General features: G+C 39.4%; 1 protein-coding gene across 4 annotated transcripts in view; it reads left to right on the forward strand.

The window, feature by feature from the left end:
• The first annotated feature begins 841 nt into the window (after nucleotides 1-841).
• LOC136879250 (mitochondrial import inner membrane translocase subunit Tim23) overlaps nucleotides 842-22,556 on the forward strand; it is an 83,206-nt gene continuing 61,491 nt past the window's right edge. For all 4 annotated transcript variants that reach the window (XM_067153061.2, XM_067153060.2, XM_067153062.2 and 1 more), the window contains exons 1-3: nucleotides 842-997; nucleotides 1,269-1,518; nucleotides 8,177-8,346. In XM_067153061.2, the coding sequence (XP_067009162.1) occupies nucleotides 925-997; nucleotides 1,269-1,518; nucleotides 8,177-8,346 (493 nt within the window). In that variant the 5' untranslated portion in view covers nucleotides 842-924. The remainder of the gene's footprint in view (nucleotides 998-1,268; nucleotides 1,519-8,176; nucleotides 8,347-22,556) is intronic.

A 22,556-nucleotide genomic window follows, 5' to 3' on the forward strand; every position in this document is an offset into this window, starting at 1 on the left:
CTGTTCAAAACAGCAGTCGGCGATCTTAGAAGCTCAGCTACATCCTTATGTCGATTTCTCTGTTTTTGCCCTCTTAACCCTCCTGTCATTATTGGGAGTTAAGATGTTTCGTGCTAGTGGTAAATTCTCAGTGGGAACTGCATCCGGTTTTAAATTACGGCTGTTTTTATTCCGATAATTTAGTAGTTGTTGTCTTAGAGCGATTTCAAAGCACGTCGTAGCAAAATGAAGCGAGCAAACTCGACCTAAAGCAATAAGATACTTTTGTATTAATTTAATACAGCATAAATAGAATAACGACATAAATAATTTATCATATTTTATAAGTACGTAGCATATTTCAAACTAAATTTGTCATTGCGCCGACATGCGTTTTCCCACACTCTGGCAAGTTCTTCATTTTTCGGGAATGAAAAATACTTTATGTCTGATCCTTTGGTTTTTCTGGAGTAGCTTAAACAACCTGCTACTGCACAGCCCGGCATTCTCAAAAGTGTGATCCGTGTACATTAACGAGAATACTAACATAGCTTCAAATTATATGTGACACGTATTTCAATAGATAACGCAGGTTTATCACACAAAACATACAGTACAATAGCGGCAAGCCATGTGGTCGTGGAGCCGGTTTCTCGCAGTGCTCCCCGCGTGACGTCACCTGCGCAGCAGCAACGCGTTTTCGTCTCTGTTACTGACACACCATTATATTCACATCACGCTCCATACCTGTTTTTTGCTTGTCGGGTCTGTGACTGGGTACACCGTTGTCTCGCGAAGCCCATCAAATTATCAATACAAGACAAGATCTCTTACGTTCCTTGGTGTGGAAATCCTCTCTCTACTACCGTTTACTCTTAGTTCTCTACGATTTCGCCTTATCTTAGGAAGGCGCATGGGTTAGTTTTGTACTGCGACTAATCGCGAATGAAGATGAATACTTCCGATTCCGACTCGAGTAGAATGTATTCAAACCAAGATCCTGGTATGAATATTCCAGGTAAACACTTGTTTTGTCAGTAGTTTGTGCGTTTCGTAATTGTGTATTTTCGGGAACATTGTGTGGTTAGGTTCCTGGTAAGAAGTGACAAGTTAAGGACATTTTACATAATCAGTGTGACGACTCATTTTCAAGGGCGTTATCATCGAGGTTATTTTCACCGTCTGGAACGTCACCTGCAACTTGTTTCTGTTTCCTTTCGTATGTTTTCATGTTCATCGCTTCGTCTTTTACCTCCGGGGTGTTTATGTCATATTTGTTTGTTTTGTAGTTCACTCCCAACAAAACTTGGCTCAACTCTCACCGTACTTGAACTTCAATCCTGTTTACTTGCCACAAAGTCAGCCTGAGTTCATCTTCCCCGAAGGAGCAGCACGTCAAAGGGGTCGATTTGAGTTGGCCTTTTCTCAGATTGGAGCATCATGTATGCTTGGTGCTGGTGTGGGCGGTATTGGAGGCTTCTACAACGGTTTGAGGAACACAACGCTGGCTGGACATACGGGAAAACTTAGACGTACACAGTATGTTATTGAATTTATAAAAATGTTTTTAGTATGAGTACACTATGTTCTTTCTAACATATATCTCATTAATCACGTCTGTGAATTAGTCTCTAAATGTATATGTTTATTCTGCAAGTGCTTCAAGATTAGTTATATAAACAGCTCTGACAATAGGCCACATTGTTTCCCGTAGGACCTTTTGTAGTGGGCCCACCGCCCAGCCGTTTTCACTGACCGCCTGGCTATCATAACTGAGATATGTTCTAGTTACATAATATTTCAAGTTGCTGTATGTCGCACCGACGCAGATAGGTCTTATGGCAACGATGGGATTGGATAGTGGTAGGAGTGGGAAGGAAGCGGCCGTGGCCTTAATTACGGTACAGCCCCACATTTACCTGGTGTGAATATGGGAAACAACGGAAAACCATCTTCAGGGCTGCAGACAGTTGGGTTTGAACCCACTATCTCCCCAATGCAAGCTCACAGCTGCGCACTCCTATCTGCATGTCCAACTCGCTCGGTTTACATAATATTAATAGTTATTTGAGTTGTGTGTATCCAAATTATAATGTAAATACTGTAAAACTGTTTATTTAAATGAAAAATCTTCATTATTGTTTGTATAATTGCACGAGTTATATCGTAGTTTAAATGTTCAGCTTATCACGTAGTGTCTTGCGCGAGCGGCATCTGGATTAGCATGGAATCGCATGCGAGCAGTCTATTCTGCGGGACATAACAAATCCGTCTGGCTCTCCACAGCAACCGAATAATTATGAACGAGCAGTAGAACACTATAGAAGTTCAGAATACCGGTTATGTTTTCTTCGTGATAACACTAAAATAGTTCATTTATCATTAGTCCAGCCCGGGGGCCACCCACACGTAGCGACTGTCGTTTGTTTCCTCGCTCGCGGCCTACTCGGAAAGGATGTTCTCTAGCAGTGCTCAGTGCTGCCAACCTCTGTACTTAGGAACTATGCTTGCTTTGCTAGCTAGTGGTGGTGATTATTAGATTCTTGCCTCTGGACGGAAGACTATTGGTCTGGACGGTTAGGATTCTTGCCGTGGACAAGACCATTAGTCTGGATAGTTAGGATTCTTGCCATAAACAAGATCATTGGTCTGGATAGTTAGGATTCTTGCCGTGGACAAGATCATTGTTCTGGACTGTTAGAAGCGGTGTTAGGCCCCTAGTTTCGTGAGGAAAGACGATTGGTCTGGGCGGTTAGGATTCTTGCCATGGACAAAACCATTGGTCTGGAGAGTTAGGATTTTTGCCGTAGACAAGACCATTGGCCTGGAAAGTTAGAAGCCACTAAGCTGCGTTTGGCCCCTAGTTTCATGAGGAAAGACGATTGGTCTGGACGGAGAACACGTTTCTATTGTGCTGCGGTTGGTAACGCATTATGATTAAGTTCCTTTGCGGGAAGGAGATCACGTGCCATTTTACATTGGCCAATAGGAATACAAGAAGCTACTTGAGAAATGAATATGGCGTGTAATAATCTTAATTAGGTTATAAAAGTAAGTGTACTTCTTGGGGTGGGATGGTGGGTTCCTGGCCATCGCAATGAACTCATCTCTCCTCTCAGACGCTCTCCAAGTAAGATTGCATTAATTTCCACTCACTTATAACATTACAATTGTAGTGGCCCCCGGGCTGGATTAATACCGTTCATTTTTGCAGTTAATGTTTACCTGTCTAATATTATTGTTAATCGTCTGAAGGGAATAAGCTCAAATTTTATCATTTATTTTTTATGTAGTATTCCTCACCTGGCTGCTCATTCTGCTACCCAGCTGACGAAAATTCCTGGGGTGGAATGGAATGAATAGGGGCCCCCAACTAGTGGCGAAGATATGGATTGCGCCGGCTGCCGAAGCCTGTTGCACTCCTCTGGGGCGTTGATTAATGAATGATAAATAAAATGATACTGGAGAGTGTTGCTGCAATGAAATATGACAGGATAAACCGGAGTATTCTGCTTTGTCTAGCACAAATCTCACATGGAATGACCGGGATTTGAACCACGGAACCCAGCGGTGAGAAGCCGGCGCGCTGCCACCTGATCCACGGAGGCTTCTCTGGGGAGAACACTGGGCTGAATTGTTTTTATACACACACCTCAGGCAAGACCGCTGCAGATTCCCACAGCTCGATACTATTTTATTTCTAGCTGAATTGTTAGTAGCTTGCACAACTGTCTTTCATGGTACCAATTGTTAACGAGATGCGGGTTGGCGAAAGTCCTTTGTTCCAGATAGACCTGGCTCATAATGACATGCCTGTGCTCTAAATCATGGGTGCATTTTAAAGAGCCTACCCAGCAACTGAGAGGGAAGTGGTGTGCTTGCATGCCGCATCATTTTAATAAGAACCTTGGCTGATTCTTGTCTCTGTTGGCAGCCACATTTATATGTGTTGAGTTCTGGGTGTGTTGCCATTGCGTGGTAGGCAAAAGTTAGTTTTGAGATCCTACACGGTGTGGCTTGGATGACATCACAAGACGTTGAGCAGGCTTGCCTACTTTGGTGCGCAAGTAAAGGGAATCTGTGGGCGTTTCACTGTTAACACAATCTTGGTTTTCTTTTCTTTTTTTTTTTCATCTTATCTGAATAGCAATACTTCTTTGGGCAGGATGGTGGGAGCCTGACAAGCATAAAGAAAGCATCTCCTTTCTGATACTGAAGGAATCTCTTCACATAAGTTTCTCTGCCTTTTCTCTTTCCTAAACATGCACACCGGGTACAGTAATATAATCTTTAGTGGCAGTGACTTTTGACATGCATTTTTTATAATATTTTGGTAAAGTAAATACATTTTTTGGGATGGGTTGGTGGGACTCTGGCCTTGTCAACAACCAATCTCTTACAAGTTAAAGATGGAAAGATTTATTTGATTTACTCTAATGTAACTTCTAATGCAATGCTTATAGTACAGTTTCATCCTGGCAATGTCCGACTCGGCTGAACGGTCAGCGTACTGGCCTTCGGTTCAGAGGTTTGATTCCTGGCCAGGTCGGGGATTTTAACTTTAAATTGTTAATTCCAATGGCACGGGGGCTGGGTGTATGTGTTGTCTTCATCATCATTTCATCCTCAGCACGATGCGCAAGGTCGCCTACAGGCGTCAAATAGAAAGACCTGCACCTGGCGAGCCGAACCCGTCCTGGGATATCCCGGCACTAAAAGCCATACGACATTTCATCCTGGCAATGTAGTTCTTGTCCTGAAGATGGTTTTTCTGTTGTTTCCTTTCCCATTTTCAGACCAGGCAAATACTGCTGCTTCCTTCCCAGTCCTAGCCATTTCCCATCCTTGCATCACCAAAATCCTTCAATATGATAGTGCAATATTAAACCACTTGCAAAAAAATGCATCTTAATGTGTCTTGTAAATTATCTTAACTGCAAAAGTTTCCTTTATACCAACTTGCAAGTTGTAGTGGTAGAATTAGTGCCCCACTCGCTAACCTTAGTAGCATTATTAGTGAGTAGAATTTAAGCAAATCTTACTTGGAATTTCTTTCAGAGGAGTGATGTGTTCATTGTGATGTCTTGGAACCCACCATCCTGCTGCAAACACTACATTTACTTTTATAAGCTAAGGAAGAGGAGCACTCGCCATTGTCCATTGCTAAACTACGAACTTGCATTCCTCTTGGCCAACGTAAAGCTGCACGAGACATCATTCACATCAATCATAACTAGATTGTATTACCAACCCCAGCAGAAAAAAAACCCACAAAGAAACAGGACATATATAGGAAACAATGCTGAATACAGGATAGGAATGATTTTGTATCAAACTTACCTTAATGCAGAGGGGGGTACAGTGCTGCCGCGGCAATAAGGAATTCGTGTACACTCTGTTCTTAGGGGAAGGAGCTTTCAAACAGGAATCAGCAAGATATCCCACAAGGTAATTGAATGCGCAGTTATCGCCTTCAAACACTCAGTGTTATGAAAAAGCACTGGAAAAAGTTGTAATTCAGCTTTGCACCACTAGACCATATAGAACACACTGTAATCTCCACATCAATCTCATTTATGAAGAAAGTATTGCCATTGCAGGCCACTGGTGTCTGCACAAGGGAAACTACAAGGTGAAACTAGAGGCCTAACCTGGGGGCCTTTGCTTGTCCTCAAATCACTGCTCTTGTCCACCCCTACCCTAACCTATCCAGACCAATGGTCTTGCCCACCCCTACCCTAACCTATCCAGATCAATGGTCTTGTCCACCTCTACCCTAACATACCCAGACCATTGGTGTTTCTACGGGAAACTAGAAGCCTAAGGCCGCTTTGCGGCGTCTCTAGTCCTCTTTGCTTGTCCTCAAATCACTGCTCTTATCCACCTCTACCCTAACCTACCCAGACCAATGTTCTTGTCCACCCCTACCCTAACCAATCCAGAACAGTTATCTTGTCCAGGCCAGTCGTGTTCACACAGGAAACTAGAGGCCTTTCGCTGCTTTGCGGCGACTCTAACCTGGAGACCCTCTTTGCTAGTCCCCATATCACTCGTCTTGTCCATCTCCAGCCTAACTAGTTCTTAACTAGAGAGTTTGGCAGCCTTGTTGACCACCCTGACCACATCCCCTGCGAGAAAGCAGCAAGAATTAAACAAAAGGCAACCACTCTGCACGGAACACAAACAGTAGTGATGATGTAGTGTTCAAAAGATGCTTTTAGTGACAGGATAGGTCTGGTGTGTCAAAATGTTACTAGTGATGAATAGTTTTAGTTAGGGCCCACCAGAAAGTACCGTAATACGTTGTATAACTCGTAGCTTGTAATGAAGACTTGGTGCGAATGTAAAAAAATTTTCGACCAGTTGTATTTTGCTATCTGGGGCCTGTTTCACAAACGAACTTTGCAACTTTTCACTTTGCACTTTTCAGTTCAGATTTTGTTCCACCATGACTTTTCAGATTTAGCATGCAAAGTGAAAAGTTAGGAATCTTTTCACTTTTCAAGCCTGGTACAGAAATGCAAAGTGCAAAGAAATTAAGTGAAAAGTTTTCATAAATCTTGCAAAGAGATGATTCCCTTTTCATCTGTTAATTAACAAGTATGTACACTAGTTTCTCGGCGTAGAATTTTGTTTAGTGGTATAAACACGTTACAACGTGAGCTTTTGTTAGCATCAAGTGAGGACAGAGGTAAGGAATCCAATAAGAGAACGTACAAAGACGAGATTAATTTTCATAACCTCATTTCGACGGACTTTCGCGAGTGATTTCGTATTACCCCAACACAGGCTGACTATATTCTTGAAATGATCGCTCATTTATTGAAACATGCAACAAAAAGAAGTCAATTCCTGTCCAAAAAAGAACCAATGCATGGGACATCGAAATCAATTATTTGCAGAATTGTTACCAAAGTCGTAGATGTTATAGTAAATGTAATATTTCCTAACAGTACGTTGCCTAATAATCCACATAATATAACGACGGGATTTCTAATGAAGGGTGAATTTCTTTCTGTATGTGGATGTGTTGACGGTACTCTCGTTAACTTTGATGTGTGTCATCATTTGAGAGGTTATCTTTAAAGTTGTCAAAAAAAGGATGTCACGTTTCTCTTTGACAACTTCCAACACAGCCAGCTTCTTATAACACTAACCTTTCTTTCTCATCATAAAAACTTAATAAACGGTACCACAATTATACCGTCAAGTTTGCAGCAAAAAGTAAAGTATTAAAATCATAGAGTACCGTATTAGGCCTATACAGTTTGCTCGTGGAATAAACTCGATCGGATCAGTCATTCGCAAAGACTTTTCACTTTGCGAAGAAATTGAAAAGTACAACCTAGATCATGGTGGAACAGAAAGACTTTGCACTTTGCAAGAATTGAGAAGTGAAAAGTGCAAAGTTGAAGTTGCAAAGTTCGGTTGTGGAACAGGCCCCTGGAAATTGATTCAAAGACGGCAAGTAGGGTAAAAAACATTATTTTACTATACAGCCAACTTGTTTGGCTGGGAAGTATTGGCTCATTGGTTTTCATGGTTTTCAGTAATTGCTGTATCCTCCATGTGGTGACCATTAAAATTGTTCGTCACTAGGTGAACTGGACATAGAATTAGAAGACCTGGTTGCATTCTCCATTAGAGTATTTATTGACAGTACCAAATATAAGTCTAATGATATTGGAGATAACTTAAGATAACTTACATCGGCACATCATGATGCAGCTGTAGTTGGTCTTTTCAATGTTATAGGCCCTATTCGTAGAGCAGTTCATTTATTTTATTAGTATCTATAAACAAGGATTGTAGATTAAATTTGTGTATACAGAAACATTATTGTAAACACAATTAAACAATTGAGAAAATCATTTCAGCAAATATCATCTGTACAGACTATAACGTGGCATCTCAATGAAATCATTTCATGCTTTATTCCATTGCATGGCACACGAGAGAATGAAGGTGGAATAATTTCGAATCTGCTATCTTTCTGTTGGGCTGTCTCAAGCAGGAATTGTACTGTGCTGTAGTGAACGGTACTGGGGAACTTGGCTAGCTGGTTATAGCCTAGTGGCAAAGTAACTGGATTATTAGCCTCTAGCTGTTTAATTGGCCCCAACAGAACAGAATAGTTTCTTAACAAAAATGTGCGGTGTTTGAACTCATTTTCTAATTGTGGTGCATATTCGAACAGGTTGCTGAATTATGTGATGAAGCAAGGTGCAGCAACAGCTAATACCTTGGGAGTTTTGGCTGTCATGTACAGTGGATTTGGTGTATTGCTCTCTTGGGGAAGAGGAGTTGATGATGAAGCCAATACACTTGTGGCTGCCACAGCAACTGGTCTTCTATATAAATCATCAGGTAATATTTTAATACGTGCTTTAAGATATTTAACTTACTTTTTAACATTATTATTAATATATATATGCTGCATTGCACAAGACTTTCTTTACTAGGGCACTGAGTTTTATCATGTCTTTTGTTACATGTTTCATAACATGTAGACCGTTCTGGCTCTTTGCTAGGTTACAACACACATTAGTGTTAGTAAAATTTGATACAGTAAAATGTCATTGTAACGAACGCCAGTTTAACGAAATGTTCAGAATAGCAAAATTATTTTTAGGCCCTTTCCCTTTTTGCTATTTAATGTGTGCTAAAATATTTCATTGTAATGAATTTTGAACTTTCAGCACAACAAATTAAAATGTAGCCTTTTTGTTTATATTTAACATCTTTTTTCTTCAAAATAAAATTGAAATTCGTCCGTTTTAATCGCCGGGTGTTTCGCATAACATGCCTCTATATAGCTAATACTAGACGGTACACTCTATACAACATACAGGCGAAACTACCCGATTACAAATTGGGGAAGGTAAACAAACACATCAGCTTTGGTGTACCGGTACTGAACGTCATTATGTAGGTTTAATTTCTTATACAAAAGAAAGCAAGTTAAAGCCAATTTTCTAAATGAAAATATCTTCAATAATGGCGTGCATGGATTGGATTACAGTATTCGCGTTTACAGAATATGGTTCAGGTAGCCATTTTCCATATATGTGCGCGATTGGTCGAGCTGGATATCGATTTCAAAGTAACCAATATGTAAGAAGTAACTCTATTGGCTAGGTTGGACCACCACATTTACCATCAACCAATGAACGTTACGGTTTCACATCTCTATCTTCAGTACTGCATTTCGTTTATTCACGTCTCATGACGTGCCTGTTGTTTATCTTTCGTTTGTGAAGCAATGTGTGTATTAGTGTGCCAGTTAACTGTTTCGCCAATATGGATCAAAAGAAGCGAAAGTAGTTTTCTTTAAAAGAAAAATGTGAAATACTTCAGGAGGTGGAAAAAGGAGGAAAGAAAGGAGAAATAGCGAAGTATGGCAACAACCCTTCAAAGTTGTGAAATTCCTTACTAATGAAGACAAAATTAAAATCTGTCAAAGTGGACTAGGCATCCGCATCTTGAAGCACGCAGAGATCACGAATGTTGAACTTGCACCTTTGAGTTTTGACTCGATTACTTAAGTTGGTCGAAGGTTTGTATAATTCAAAATGGTGGCCAAAGTCATTCCTGCCAGTCGCACATGGTCGAGTGTAACCTCCAGTTCATTGTGAAAGAGTGTGACCAGAGAATAATGTTTATTATTAACCTCCTGCTCTGAAGTAAAAGGCTTCTACTAACATTTATTTTAGAAAGATATGCAAAAATACTTAGATATTTTTATTGGCCCCAGTGCACAAGTTTTCATATTCGTTGTTTGGTGCATTTCACAACTTTCAGTGCACTTGTCATTTTATAAGCCCCAGTGGAAAAGGTTTTCATATTTGTTCTCTCGTGTTTTTCACACCTTTTAATAATACTTCCCTCACATCTTTAGATAGATATAGTTTACACTGTACCTGTGGATATGCAATGTAAAATGCCATCATGTCGGATAGTTTTTATTTGTATATTCAGTAGTATGTTTTCTTGCGTAACATGTTCTTTTTTTTTTGTTGTCCCCTGCAGAAACGTCTTAGCAAGGTTTTACTGTATGTCATAAATGTCATAAGAGTACTAAAAGTACTAAAACTACACTATTCATAATTCATAAAATAAACACACCTGTAAGTTCGTAGTAAATTTTAAAAATAGTCCAGCCTAAATGACAGCAAAGTTTATACAGATATTTTAAAGAATAAGTTTACTTCGACAGCAGTTCTCAACAACACAATTGAATTTTGCAACAGAACTAAGGATTTTGAAATAAAGTAACACAGTTCACGGTCTGGACATGAAAGACATGTATTCCAACATACTGATATCTAAAACAATAGATATACCGGGCGAGTTGGCCGTGCGCGTAGAGGCGCGCGGCTGTGAGCTTGCATCCGGGAGATAGTAGGTTCGAATCCCACTATCGGCAGCCCTGAAGATGGTTTTCCGTGGTTTCCCATTTTCACACCAGGCAAATGCTGGGGCTGTACCTTAATTAAGGCCACGGCCGCTTTCCAACTCCTAGGCCTTTCCAATCCCATCGTCGCCATAAGACCTATCTGTGTCGGTGTCACGTAAAGCCCCTAGCAAAAAAAAAACAATAGATATTATAAGTGATATGAATCCGTGTGATGATGAGGTGGAAGAAGATGATGTGCCTCAAAGTGTTCAGCAGAGTTTGACTCTTGTGCAGGCAACAAACAGGATTTACTTCTGTCATGAAGTAATGTGCCAGAATCTGTGTTGAGTTCAAGTGCAGTGGTTGCTGACTACCTTGAATATACATTTGTATCTCTGAGTGTTCAGAAGAAAATCGTAGACTTTTCAAAAAATAAAGTCGAGGACATAATGTACTGGTACAGGGTAAAATTTGAGATGCTGAATGATATGGAAGGGGGTTATTTATACTGGTGAAAGAAGAATTTGTAAGCTACCAAAAAGGTAATGATGAGGAACATGAAATTCTAGGTGTAAGACTCATCTCACAAGGAAATAGGTTCCAAGATGTTTTAGGGGTGTACAGACCTGACTGACGCTGATGCAGAATTATTTGATAAGATAATCAACTATGTGGGGAACAACACAGAGAGGGACATTATTTTAGCAGGTGTTCAGAACTTGCCAAATGTTAACTGGGAAGGGAATGCAAACGACAGAAAGCATGACCAACAAATGGTGAATAAGTTATGGGAAGGACAGCTGAATCAGAAAGTCTCTGTCAGATAGACTGTGTGACACTGGACTGAAGCAAAGCTTTCGACCAGGTGTCACATTAAAGACTTCTGTTGAAACTTAACCACAGAATTTAGGGTAAACTGCTGGCATGGCTGAGGTCATATTTGGTGGGTCAAACACAATGTCTTGTGTATGGAGGAGCCAAATCGGACCAAACCACAATTACTTCTGAAGTACCGTATTTACTCGTGTATTAGAGCATCCCTCCCCCTGGCTTTTCCAGACAAAGAAAATTAAAAAATAAATTTCGTATACAAAGACAACCCCCCCCAACGTAATTAGTCAGAGAAGAATGATTTCGCTTTGAAGCGGGCACAAGCCTTACTGCAGCTCTGATGATATTGCACAAATTTGTGAATAGTTTCGTCCATACGACCCACGCAATGAAATCTCTCATCGAAGTCATGCGGTACATCTGGGTTTCATATTTAAGAAATGTCCTGTGTAGCATAGGCCTACTGCAGCTCTGCTGGCGCCGCACAAATAGGTGAATAGTGTCATGTCCAACCCATGCATTGCAAGCACGCATCATGCATTTTTGTGTGTGTGTTTTGTAGTTAAGAATGTCCACCAGCGTAATGGTTAGCACAATTAGCTTCCGTTCTCGGGAGCCTGAGTTTTATTTCTGGAAGCGCATTGCCAGAGATTTACGAATGGCAGGAAGATTGATATACAGTAAAAATGGTACTTGCAAGTCCCTTCCACTGGAGGCCTATCTAAAAAGAGCTGCACCACCACCGGATGAGGAAACTAGTTTACTTTAGTTAAGAAATATTCACGATTGTTGCTATTAATATAGCAGGCGAGATCATTAACAAAGTGATCGTTTAATATCTCATGACTCGGGCCAGTATAGTTTTTTGTTGTTGTTAGAACTAGGTTTAAAATGCGAGAAAAACAATCCAATCATAACTATTGTTTAACTTGCCAACGTACCTCGTAAATAATAATAATTTTTCGTCCCCACTTACCGATTTTCAGATACAACAAACATAACGTACTAGGCCTATGTGTTAATAAAAAAATGGGGACAATGTTTTTAAGAAATTAAACATTATGATAATAAAACACATTACTGCCACACCTGTAGATATCCATAAATACGGTAAACTTTCCTGTTATTTATTTTTAATCTTCCTGTCATGGAACTTCTGGCACTATGCGGGCACGTAATAACGTACCTAACTTAAACAATGTGATCTCTCTTATCTCATTTACAGCTGTACAGAGTTCCAAGAAAACATCTAAACAGTTCTACCAAAGACAGATGAAAGAACAGTTGATGAGGAATGGAAGGATCTTAAAGAAAATCTAGTAATGATAACTGAGAAGGTATGTGGACGAACCAGTGGCACAAAAAGATGGAAGGAAACTAAATGGTGGAATGACAGAACAAGAACTGCTGTCCTGAACAAGAACAACATGTTTAGAAAATATTCCAAGGACTGGACTGACCATAATAAGGAACTATACAGGGTTGCTAACAAAAAAGCAAAAGAAGTTGTTACAGAAGAATGAGAGAAGTGGTTGAACAAGTGGAGTGATGAATTGAAAGAGGATGTTAATGGTAATAAGAAAATGTTATATGGGATGATGAAAAATAGAAAGAGATAAAGAATACTCCAAATAGCTAAGAGATGATGATGATGAAAATCTGGTTACTGAAGATGATAATATCAAAGAGACTTGGAGGACTTAGTTTGATGAATTGCTACATGTGAATTGCATGCAGCCTACACAAGAAAACTACCCGCGCTATCTCCTATAAGTCTGCCTGTGACAACGAGTTAGACTTAACATGGAGTGATGTAGAATATGTCTGGAACATCAAAACTGGAAAATCAGCTGGTGCTGATGAAATTAATGGAGAAATGATCAGGGCTATGGGCATTTCTGGATAAACATTGCATCTGCAGACTCTTTCGTAAGATTCGGAAAGAAGGGGACATACCAATAGATTGGAAAACAGGCATGATAATTCTTGTTTTCAAGAAAGGAGAAAGAAATGCTTCTACTATAGAGGCATCATTTTAACATCTCAAGTAAGTAAACTTTATGAAAGAATTATAGAGCGTAAAATCAGACCCCTTATTGAAGTGAACCTCTTCAAAGTACAGTATGGATTCGGGAAGGGGAGATCAACAACTGATTTAATCTTTACAGTCGGTCACTTAATGGAAAAATAATACGAACACAACCAAGATGGTTATCATTTTCTATTCTAGTATGTTCAAGAAAATCAAGATATATATCAGCCAAAATACCAGACGCTGGTGACCCCATGGCCAGTCCATCTTGTTTGTATATCACTTTGTCGAATGTAAAGTAATTGCTATTAACCAACAGTTTAAGGATGGTCATAAAATCTGCTATTTCTAATTAACTGAGTTTGCTGTAAGTACGTAAGTTTTTTGAAATTATTGGTAGTAATTTTTCTGGTTTTATGTTTGCATACATGTTGATAATATCAAATGAATGCATCGTATAATGGGGTTGCATTTTAAAGTTGTCTAGTTTTTTAACTAATTCTAGAGTGTTCATCGCGGATTTGTTTGCTTGGAAAGTATAGTGTTTTCTTAGGAACTGTTGTATAAATCGCGCTGTCTTGTAGAGAGGGCTCGGTCTAAAATTTACTATGGGACGTATAGGTACTCCTTCCTTATGGATTTTTGGTTGGGCTTTGACCGTGGGGAGATCAGGATTCATGTTGATCAGCTTGTTTTTTTCGCTATCAGTCAAAAGGAAGGTTATGTTTTTTAGTGTCTGTTTTAACTGTTTTTGAATAGATTTAGTTGGATCTTTTTCTATTATTGTAAACGAACTGTCAGTAAAAAAGTTTTTTGTTTTGAATATATAATCAGTTTTGTCCATTATAACAGTGGTGTTTCCTTTGTCCGCTTTGGTGATGATGGTTTTTGTATCTTTAATCTTATTCTTAAGCTGTAGGATCTTTTTCCGGTCTTCGTGTTGCATTGAATTAGTGGTGTAAATTGGTGCATTGAGTATACTGTTTAATTGTTTCTTCGCTTCATATCTAACCTCATTCTGAGTATCAATAGGTATTTTGTTGATTGCCGCTTCTGTTTCTATTACTAGTTGTTTAGTCATGTTCGCTAAGTTATAGTTAGGCCAATTATACTTGGGGCCTTTGGAGAGAATAGCGATTTCTTCTTCGTCAAAGTTAGTGTTGGAAAGATTAATGAGGGGTGGGTGAAATTGAGCTAAAATTTGGCTATGCGCGTTATTAGGGGTAGCGTTCCTGGACGGTCTATTTTCTGTATTTGATTTATTGATTAGGATTTGGAATTTATGGTCTATTGTATGCTGTTTCTGAGAAAGTGTAGTGGTTAGCTTGCTGTGCACTTTTTCTTGAAAAATATTCCATTGTACATTGGTCAGCAACGCAGCGACTTCAAGGTGGGTTTCATATAGGCGATTGTTTAAGAAGGATTTTTTCTTGTATAGAAACTTAAGTTCGTTTTGCAGCCAAAGTTTGTTTGTTTTTTGGTGTACTCTTCTCTGATGTGGTAAAATATGTTGTTTGTTATTCTTCAGAAAATTTGGCGTCAGGTTATTTACGATACATTTTTTAATAAAGTTTATGTCCTTGCCTAACTTTCCTATTTTTATTTTTAAGCTCATATAATGTTGAGCTTTAATCTTTGCTTGGTAAGCTGTTCTATTTAAAGTTAAGAACTTCATTTTGGTCCGTATTGAATTTAGATTTACACTATAAATTGAGGATAGTTATGTCCACCTTTTCAATACAAAAACAATGTGAGGTCATTAACACATCACATATTTATTACCTTTCAAACATTGGGACCGGTTTCGGCATTATTTGTATGCCATCATCAGCCATAGGAAACTTAGTGACAAGGCCTAAGTACAATATTAACATAACTTACAACATAATCGTAGTTTCATAGAACGAATAATTTATAAGTTCAAGCACAGACCGAAATCAAACCTACAAAAAGAAATAATTAGACCAAAAGTCTACTCAATATTCACATTTAACCCTAATGTCTATAGAATCACAAACATTTTGAAGAATAAGATTAGCATCTCTTTTAAAACCAACAACAGAAATCTCGACATATTTCATAACGCTAAACTGGTCAACGCACCAAACTCATATGATAAATCGGGCGTATACAGATTTCACTGTAACAGCTGTAATAGTACATACATTGGACAAACAGGGAGATCCTTTAAGGTTAGGTACAATGAGCACGTCAACGCCATCAAATATAGGAGATTTTCAGCTATAGGACAACACATCAATGACTATAAACACAGTTTTCATGACATCAACCATGATATTGACGTCGTAGAAATAATGGAAAAAGGGCCCTTACTTGACATAACGGAACAATGTTTTATATCATTAGATCAGTATTTTAACCCGAATTATAATCTGAATGAGGTTTCCGAAAAACCCACGATATTGTTTGATACGCTCATTTCAGTGATCAACAGTCTAAAAAGACCAATAAATCAACCAGTACACAAAATGGTGCGCAATATGCTCATATACCATCCCCTCCGTAATCCACGCCCTCCCGACCAATAACCTCGCATTATCGCGATCCCCCTTCCCCTACATAACATGCTCCGCCCCTCTTCTAATACTCGTAGTCTGCTTTCTGCCTTTCCGGTAGACAGTTCCTCATCGGCTTCATTCTCGACAACACAGTGCTTAGGGTGAGTTTCTACTTAAACGAAAATAATGCCTATTAAACTTAGTTATTCTTACGCTAATACATAGTATATATATTCTTTCTTCTTAGGTCCGTCTTGGATCGAGATATTTCTAGAACCTCAAAGACCTTGAATGTTATGGTCCAAGAAAATTTGATTCACCAGTCCACTTCGACCAAGTCGATCTACATTTTATCAACATTAGCATAAATGACGGAAGTATTACATTACGATCATTGCTTAACGACATTACATTGCGAAATAAGAAATTTATTCAACCCAAAATCCACCTAAAATAGAGTGAACCTGCAATCAATTCTAAGAGGAACTGCTTTACTCACTATATATCTTCTCTGAAAAAGGGACCTCTACAATGGACAATTAATATTTTAAAGTTTAAAATATCAGCCGAATTTATCATTTTATTCGACTTGTTATTAAATAACCAAACTATATTAACGCAAGTTATAGAATTACTACAGACTTATAATGTAACTTATCTCCATACCTAGTACAAATAGGTCACTGTTTCCCATCTGACAGTAGGCGATTTCATTTTAATGCATGTCAATTTAGCACTATTGACCAAACAAATGTACTATTATCTTTAACGCCTAGGAGTTATAAAAGTTTTTAAAGATTGAAAATTGTTATCTGGATGCTCTTTTAACATTTGGTAATATTTAGAAAAACTGACAATAAGCTTTAACTTTAGTCAAATAATTGTATAAAGTCATAATATATCGCATAAAATATGCTACCAATTTTAATATAAGGTTTTATGGTGTACACCAAACATTTTTTAATAGTCATTGTAAGAATATGTTCATTTTTATATATACATATAATTATGTTGTAAGTTATGTTAATATTGTACTTAGGCCTTGTCACTAAGTTTCCTATGGCTGATGATGGCATACAAATAATGCCGAAACCGGTCCCAATGTTTGAAAGGTAATAAATATGTGATGTGTTAATGACCTCACATTGTTTTTGTATTGAAAAGGTGGACATAACTATCCTCAATTTATAGTGTAGACTGAGCAAATGTCGTGGGATAGCTGAGCACTGATGCAGAGGTGTGTTGTCTGCGCACCACACGCCCCCTGTGCCAGCGGCAGTTGTATAAGAGACCTTGCGAGCAGTGGCTGTGTATGTGACAGGTGTAACATGGAACGTAGTCGTGAGCTGACACCGTTCGACCGGGGTATGGTGGTCGGTGCCCGATTGATGGGAAGTGCGATTTCGGAAGTGGTGCGGGAATTCGGCTTCACACGATCAACTGTGTCCAGGGTGTAACGTGAATGGTTGAATGCGGGTGTCGCCGTCCACAACAGACGAACGACCGGCCGTCCAGCTACCCTCGATGACCGTGACTGGCGACATCTGAGACGGATTGTCAATAGTGACAGACGGGCAACCGAGCAATAAATCACGGCTCAGTTTAACACAGGCTGTGCTCGACACGTCTCCCAGTGGACAATCTGTAGGAACATGGGTTCTATGGGGTATGGGAGCCGGCGCCGCACACGGGTGCCACTGTTAACCCAACGTCATCGGGCACAACGATGCGCATTTGTCACCAGTCACCAGGGATGGACACTGGAACAATGGTGTAACGTGATATGGTTGGACGAATCACGATTTCAACTGTACCATGCCGATGGGAGGCGCCATGTGTGGTGCAGACCACATGAAGCGATGGATCCTGCCTGCCTCGGAAGGTGTGATCGAGGGCGCTGGTGTCTGTTATGGTCTGGGGTGCATTTTCCTGGTATGGAATGGGCCCCCTAGTTGTTCTGGAAGAGACTTTGAACAGTACACGGTATGTTGAACTGCTCCGAGACCATCTCGACCCATTTTTGGCCTCCCAGCTCCCAGATGGTTCTGCGGTGTTTGAAGATAACGCGGCTGCCACATCGCTCCCACGTTGCCCGGGAATTGTTCCAGGAGCATGCAGCGGAGGTCCAACGACTGCCAGGCCACCCAGGAGCCCCGATATGAACGCTATTGAGCATATCTGGGATGTCCTGGAACGCAGGCTCCGTGCTATGGATCCTGCACCCATGAACAGACCAGCATTGGTGGTCACTCTGCAAACAATTTGATGTCAGCTGCGTCCAGAGGACTACCAGGGACTTGTCGACTCACTTCCACGGCGTCTCACTGCAGTTCGCAGGGCCAGAGGAGTCCCCACACGCTATTAGGTGACTATCCCATGACATTTGCTAAGTCAGTGTAGTTGGGATGGACAGTATGGAACACCCATCGATTTTATAACAGCAGACCAAGAATGGGGAAGATACGTCATGAATACGAAGATAATCCCCAGTGAAGGTATGGAAGGTGATCATAGATTATTAATTGTGGAATTAAAACAAGTAAAACTTCTTAAAATTGTACTGAATATTAAAATTAGAGAAGAGCTAAATATAAAACCGTTAGTACAGAAGATACAGAAAGCAAGACTGAGATGGTTCGGACATGTAAAAAGAATGGGAAAGGAACTGGTAGCAAGAAGGGAATTAGAAAGAGACCAGTTGAAAGACAAGAACAAGGTTAATGGATCAGATTTGGAAGGACATTAGAGAAGCTGGATTGGATGTGGTGGAAGTAATGGAGCAGGAAAAGTGGAAGGACAGATAGGAGTGGAGGAGGCTTTTTTAACCACACCCAGGCGACTAGAGTGGAACATTGATGATGATGATGATGAATTACATTCGGAAGTACAACTCGTAACATATGCTAATTATCAGCTGGGGTTTGGCACGCTTTCTGCAGCACGTCTTTATTCGGAAGGAGTGGCTTCTGCTACACACGCACAAACACTCCAGAATCCATTTGGGAATCGATTCTCACTGTTTGGACTCAGTAGTCTGGAACAAAACTATTTTTAAAAGTTTCAAAAAGACGGGACCTCGAATGCTCTCGATGCATGGCTGACGAGATGCCATAGAAGAAACGACTGGCCATTAAGTTCTTTTCTATCGATATTGCATAATGTGATAATCCCTTTTCTCTACGGGGTCGAGTATGAAGTGAGGCGAATTTTCGTAGAGTTTTCACGGTTGTATGCCCTTCTTGACATCAGCCTAATCAGAGGAATTAATGAGATGAACCGAATGACCTGATATGAGTAACTAAAACTGACTATATTTACTTCATATGTAGGCCTAAAAATCGTATTCATTTGTCTTTTTACATTTAGAAATACTGCCTTCAAATGAAAATAGCTAGTATAACTTAAATACATTCATAAGTTTGTTAAAGAATAGTGTAGAATGTTTGCATGTATAAATTATAGCCTAGAAGGCATGTGTTCACTGCACAAAATTTGAGGTTCTCGCATATTGGACCCTCCCTTACTTTTTTGCTGTAAAAGTGGAAGAAAAGGGGTCTGTGATATGCGAGTAAACACGGTAACTCAGAGCAGTATGATAGGGCCCCTACTGTACGCGATTTACGCTTTCGACTTTCCGGATTATGTAAATTAGACCATGCTGCAGTTTGCCGATGACAGCCATTTACAGAGCCATGAAAAACAATGATGATATTGTACAATTCCAATCTGTTCTGGATAGTATAGCTCTGTGGTGTGATGTAAATAAAAAAAGAAGTGTAAATATATACGACTAAGCAGAGCTAGACAACCATTCCAGAACCAGCCTACTCGGTGGAATCCAATTACCACCTGCTAACTCCACCAAACTGCTCGGTATTCACATTACGGACAATCTGAAATGGAATAAGCACGTGGAGGAAGTTAGGTGTACGGCATACAGAGTGCTAGGTTTTGTCCGCTAATGTCTCTCGGGGGCGTGGGCAAGTAAAGCCCTATGAACAGCCCATGCTACTATTTATTTATTTATTAATGTTTTTCTGTACATGGCGGGGCTCAGGCTATGAAGCCTGCTATTATTCTAAACCATATAATTATGCACCTTGATAAACATAACATACTGAACATTATAACTACTTAAAATTAAAAATAAGTTTGTTATAATTTAAAGTTAACGTGAAATGTAATTTAACTGAAATTTAAAGCATCATAAAAATTTTAACACTTTAAAATGAATTTATAGTATTTACTATTACCGTATTTACTCATGTATTAAACCCCCGCGGGTTTTTGAGACGAAGAAAATTAAAAAAAAAAAATCTCACATATAAGATCCCCCAACGTAATTCATCAGAGAAGAACATTGATTCCGCTTCGAAGTGGGTACAAGTCTTATTGCAGCTCTGCTGACATCGCACAAATTTGTGAACAGTTTAATCTGTATGACCTACGCAATGGAAACGCGTCGAACCCATGTGATACATCTGTGTTTCATAGTTGAGAAATGCCTGCCTCCGTAGCGTAGGTCTACTGCAGCTCTGATGACGTCCCACAAATAGGTGAATAGGCCTAGCTGTGTGTCCGACCCGTGCATTGCAAGCATGCATCAGTCATGCTATATGTCTGTGTTTTGTAGCTAATAATGTCCGCCAGCGTAATGGTTAGCATCAGCATAATTAGTTGCTGTTCTCGGGAGTCTGACTTTGATTCCTGGTACCATACTGCCAGAGATTTACGAATGGCAGGAAGGTTAATAAGCGGTAAAAGTGGTACAAGTAACTCCTCTCCACTGGGGGTGTCTAAAAAGAGCTGTACCACCTCGGGATGAGGAAACGAGTTTACTTTAGTTGATAAATATTCACAGTTGTTGCTATTTATACAGCGGGTGAGATCATTAAAAAAGTGGTTGTTTAATATCTCGTAACTCCGGCCAATATAGGTATATATTTGGAGAGAAGTAAGTTTAAAACGTGATAAAAGCTATCCAATTAAAACGATTGTTTTACTCGCCAACATACCTAACATATAATAATAATTTTATGTTCCTACGTACTTTAAACGATTTTCGGAGACGCCAAACAAAACATACTAGCGTGTGCGTTAATAAAAAAAAAAACAAGGAATGTACGAAATTAAACATTATGATAATAAAACGCATTACTGCTACGCCTGTAGATATCCATAAATGCGGTGTATTTTCCTGTTATTTATTTTTATTCTTTCTGTCGAGGAACTTTTGACACTATCAGGGCGATAATATACCTAACCTAAACAATGTGGTCTGTCTTATCTCATGGACAGCTGTTTATGTAAATCCTGATGTGATAAATGTAGAGAACAAGCATGAAATATACTTAAAAATAAAGCGTCTGTGGACTGTTTTTCAACAGCCGCAGTTATCAAAAGAATGTTTCCAGTCACTATGTATTACATTCAGAAGTACAACTCGTAACATACGCTAGTTATCAGCTGATGGTTTGGCATACCTTCTGCAGCACGGCTTTATTCGGAAGGAGTGGCTTCTGCTACATATACACCGACTGGGAATATCAGGGACCCTCTCCAGAAATCATTTGGGAATAGATTCACACTGTTTAGGTTCTATGGTCGGGAATGAAATTATTTTTAAAAGGTGACAGTGAAGATGACGTCACTTGGAATGCCGACACGCCTGTAACAGGGCAGGGAAGTTGGCGGCGCAAGGCAATAATTCAAATGAAAGCAGGGATCAGGTTTACTGTGTGGTAGGCCTACTGCTGAACTGACAGAGACAAATGACTGGCCATTAAGTTCTTTTGTATCAATATTTAATTATATAACAACATGATACCCTTATCCCTTTTTTCTACGGGGTCAAGTATGAAGTGAGACAAATCTTCGTAGCGAGTTTTTACGGCCGTATGCCCTTCCTGACATCAACCTCACCAGAGCAATTAATGAGATGTGACAAATGACGTCCACCATTCATTGTCTTTTTACGTTTAGAAATGCTGCCTTCCGATGAAAATAGCCAGTATAACTTAAATATATTTTAAGTTTGTTAAATAATAGTATGAAATGTTTACACGTACAATTTATAGCCTATAAGTCAGGTGTTCGCTCCACAGAATTTTGAGGTTATCGCATTTTGGACAAGACCTTTACTATTTTTGGCTGTAAAAGTGGGGGGAAAAGGGGTCTAATACGCGAGTAAAAACTATATCTAATTGTATCTCGAAAAATATGAACTATAATATTTCTAATCTAACATTTACATTTTATTCATTTAAATAATCTAATATTTAAGGGTGCTTGTAAGAATAAATTAATCTGAATGTAGGTAAAATTTCCAGCACATTCTTCTAAATAATATGACAATTCTGCCCTTACAACCTCGCACATACTCCTCGAACTAATCATTGTAAACAATAATGACTGTATTGACAGATGACTGTGCCAGGCCTTTCCCGTCACGATATGACACGCTGAATACTCTTTAAAGTGTCCAAAATACAGGCCTAAGATAATCACATACAGGGATTTCAAAAATTTGAACGAAGAAGCCCTCATCGAGGACGCTCTGAGCACACCATGGCACACAATTCAGTACATAAAGGACATCGACGACAAAGTATCTCATTATAACGAACTACTCTTAACTTTATACGACAGACATGCCCCATTACGTACTGCTCAAGTAAAGCGACCCTCTAACCCTTGGCTCAATCAAGAAATTTGTGATCAAATGAAAGACAGAGACTCAGTCCTGTAGATACTATGTGAAACATCCAGCACAGGAAAATTTTGAGAATTATAAAAGACT

Source organism: Anabrus simplex, chromosome 8 (genome assembly GCF_040414725.1).
Source record: "Anabrus simplex isolate iqAnaSimp1 chromosome 8, ASM4041472v1, whole genome shotgun sequence".
In the NCBI taxonomy this organism is placed as follows: Eukaryota; Metazoa; Arthropoda; class Insecta; order Orthoptera; family Tettigoniidae; genus Anabrus; species Anabrus simplex.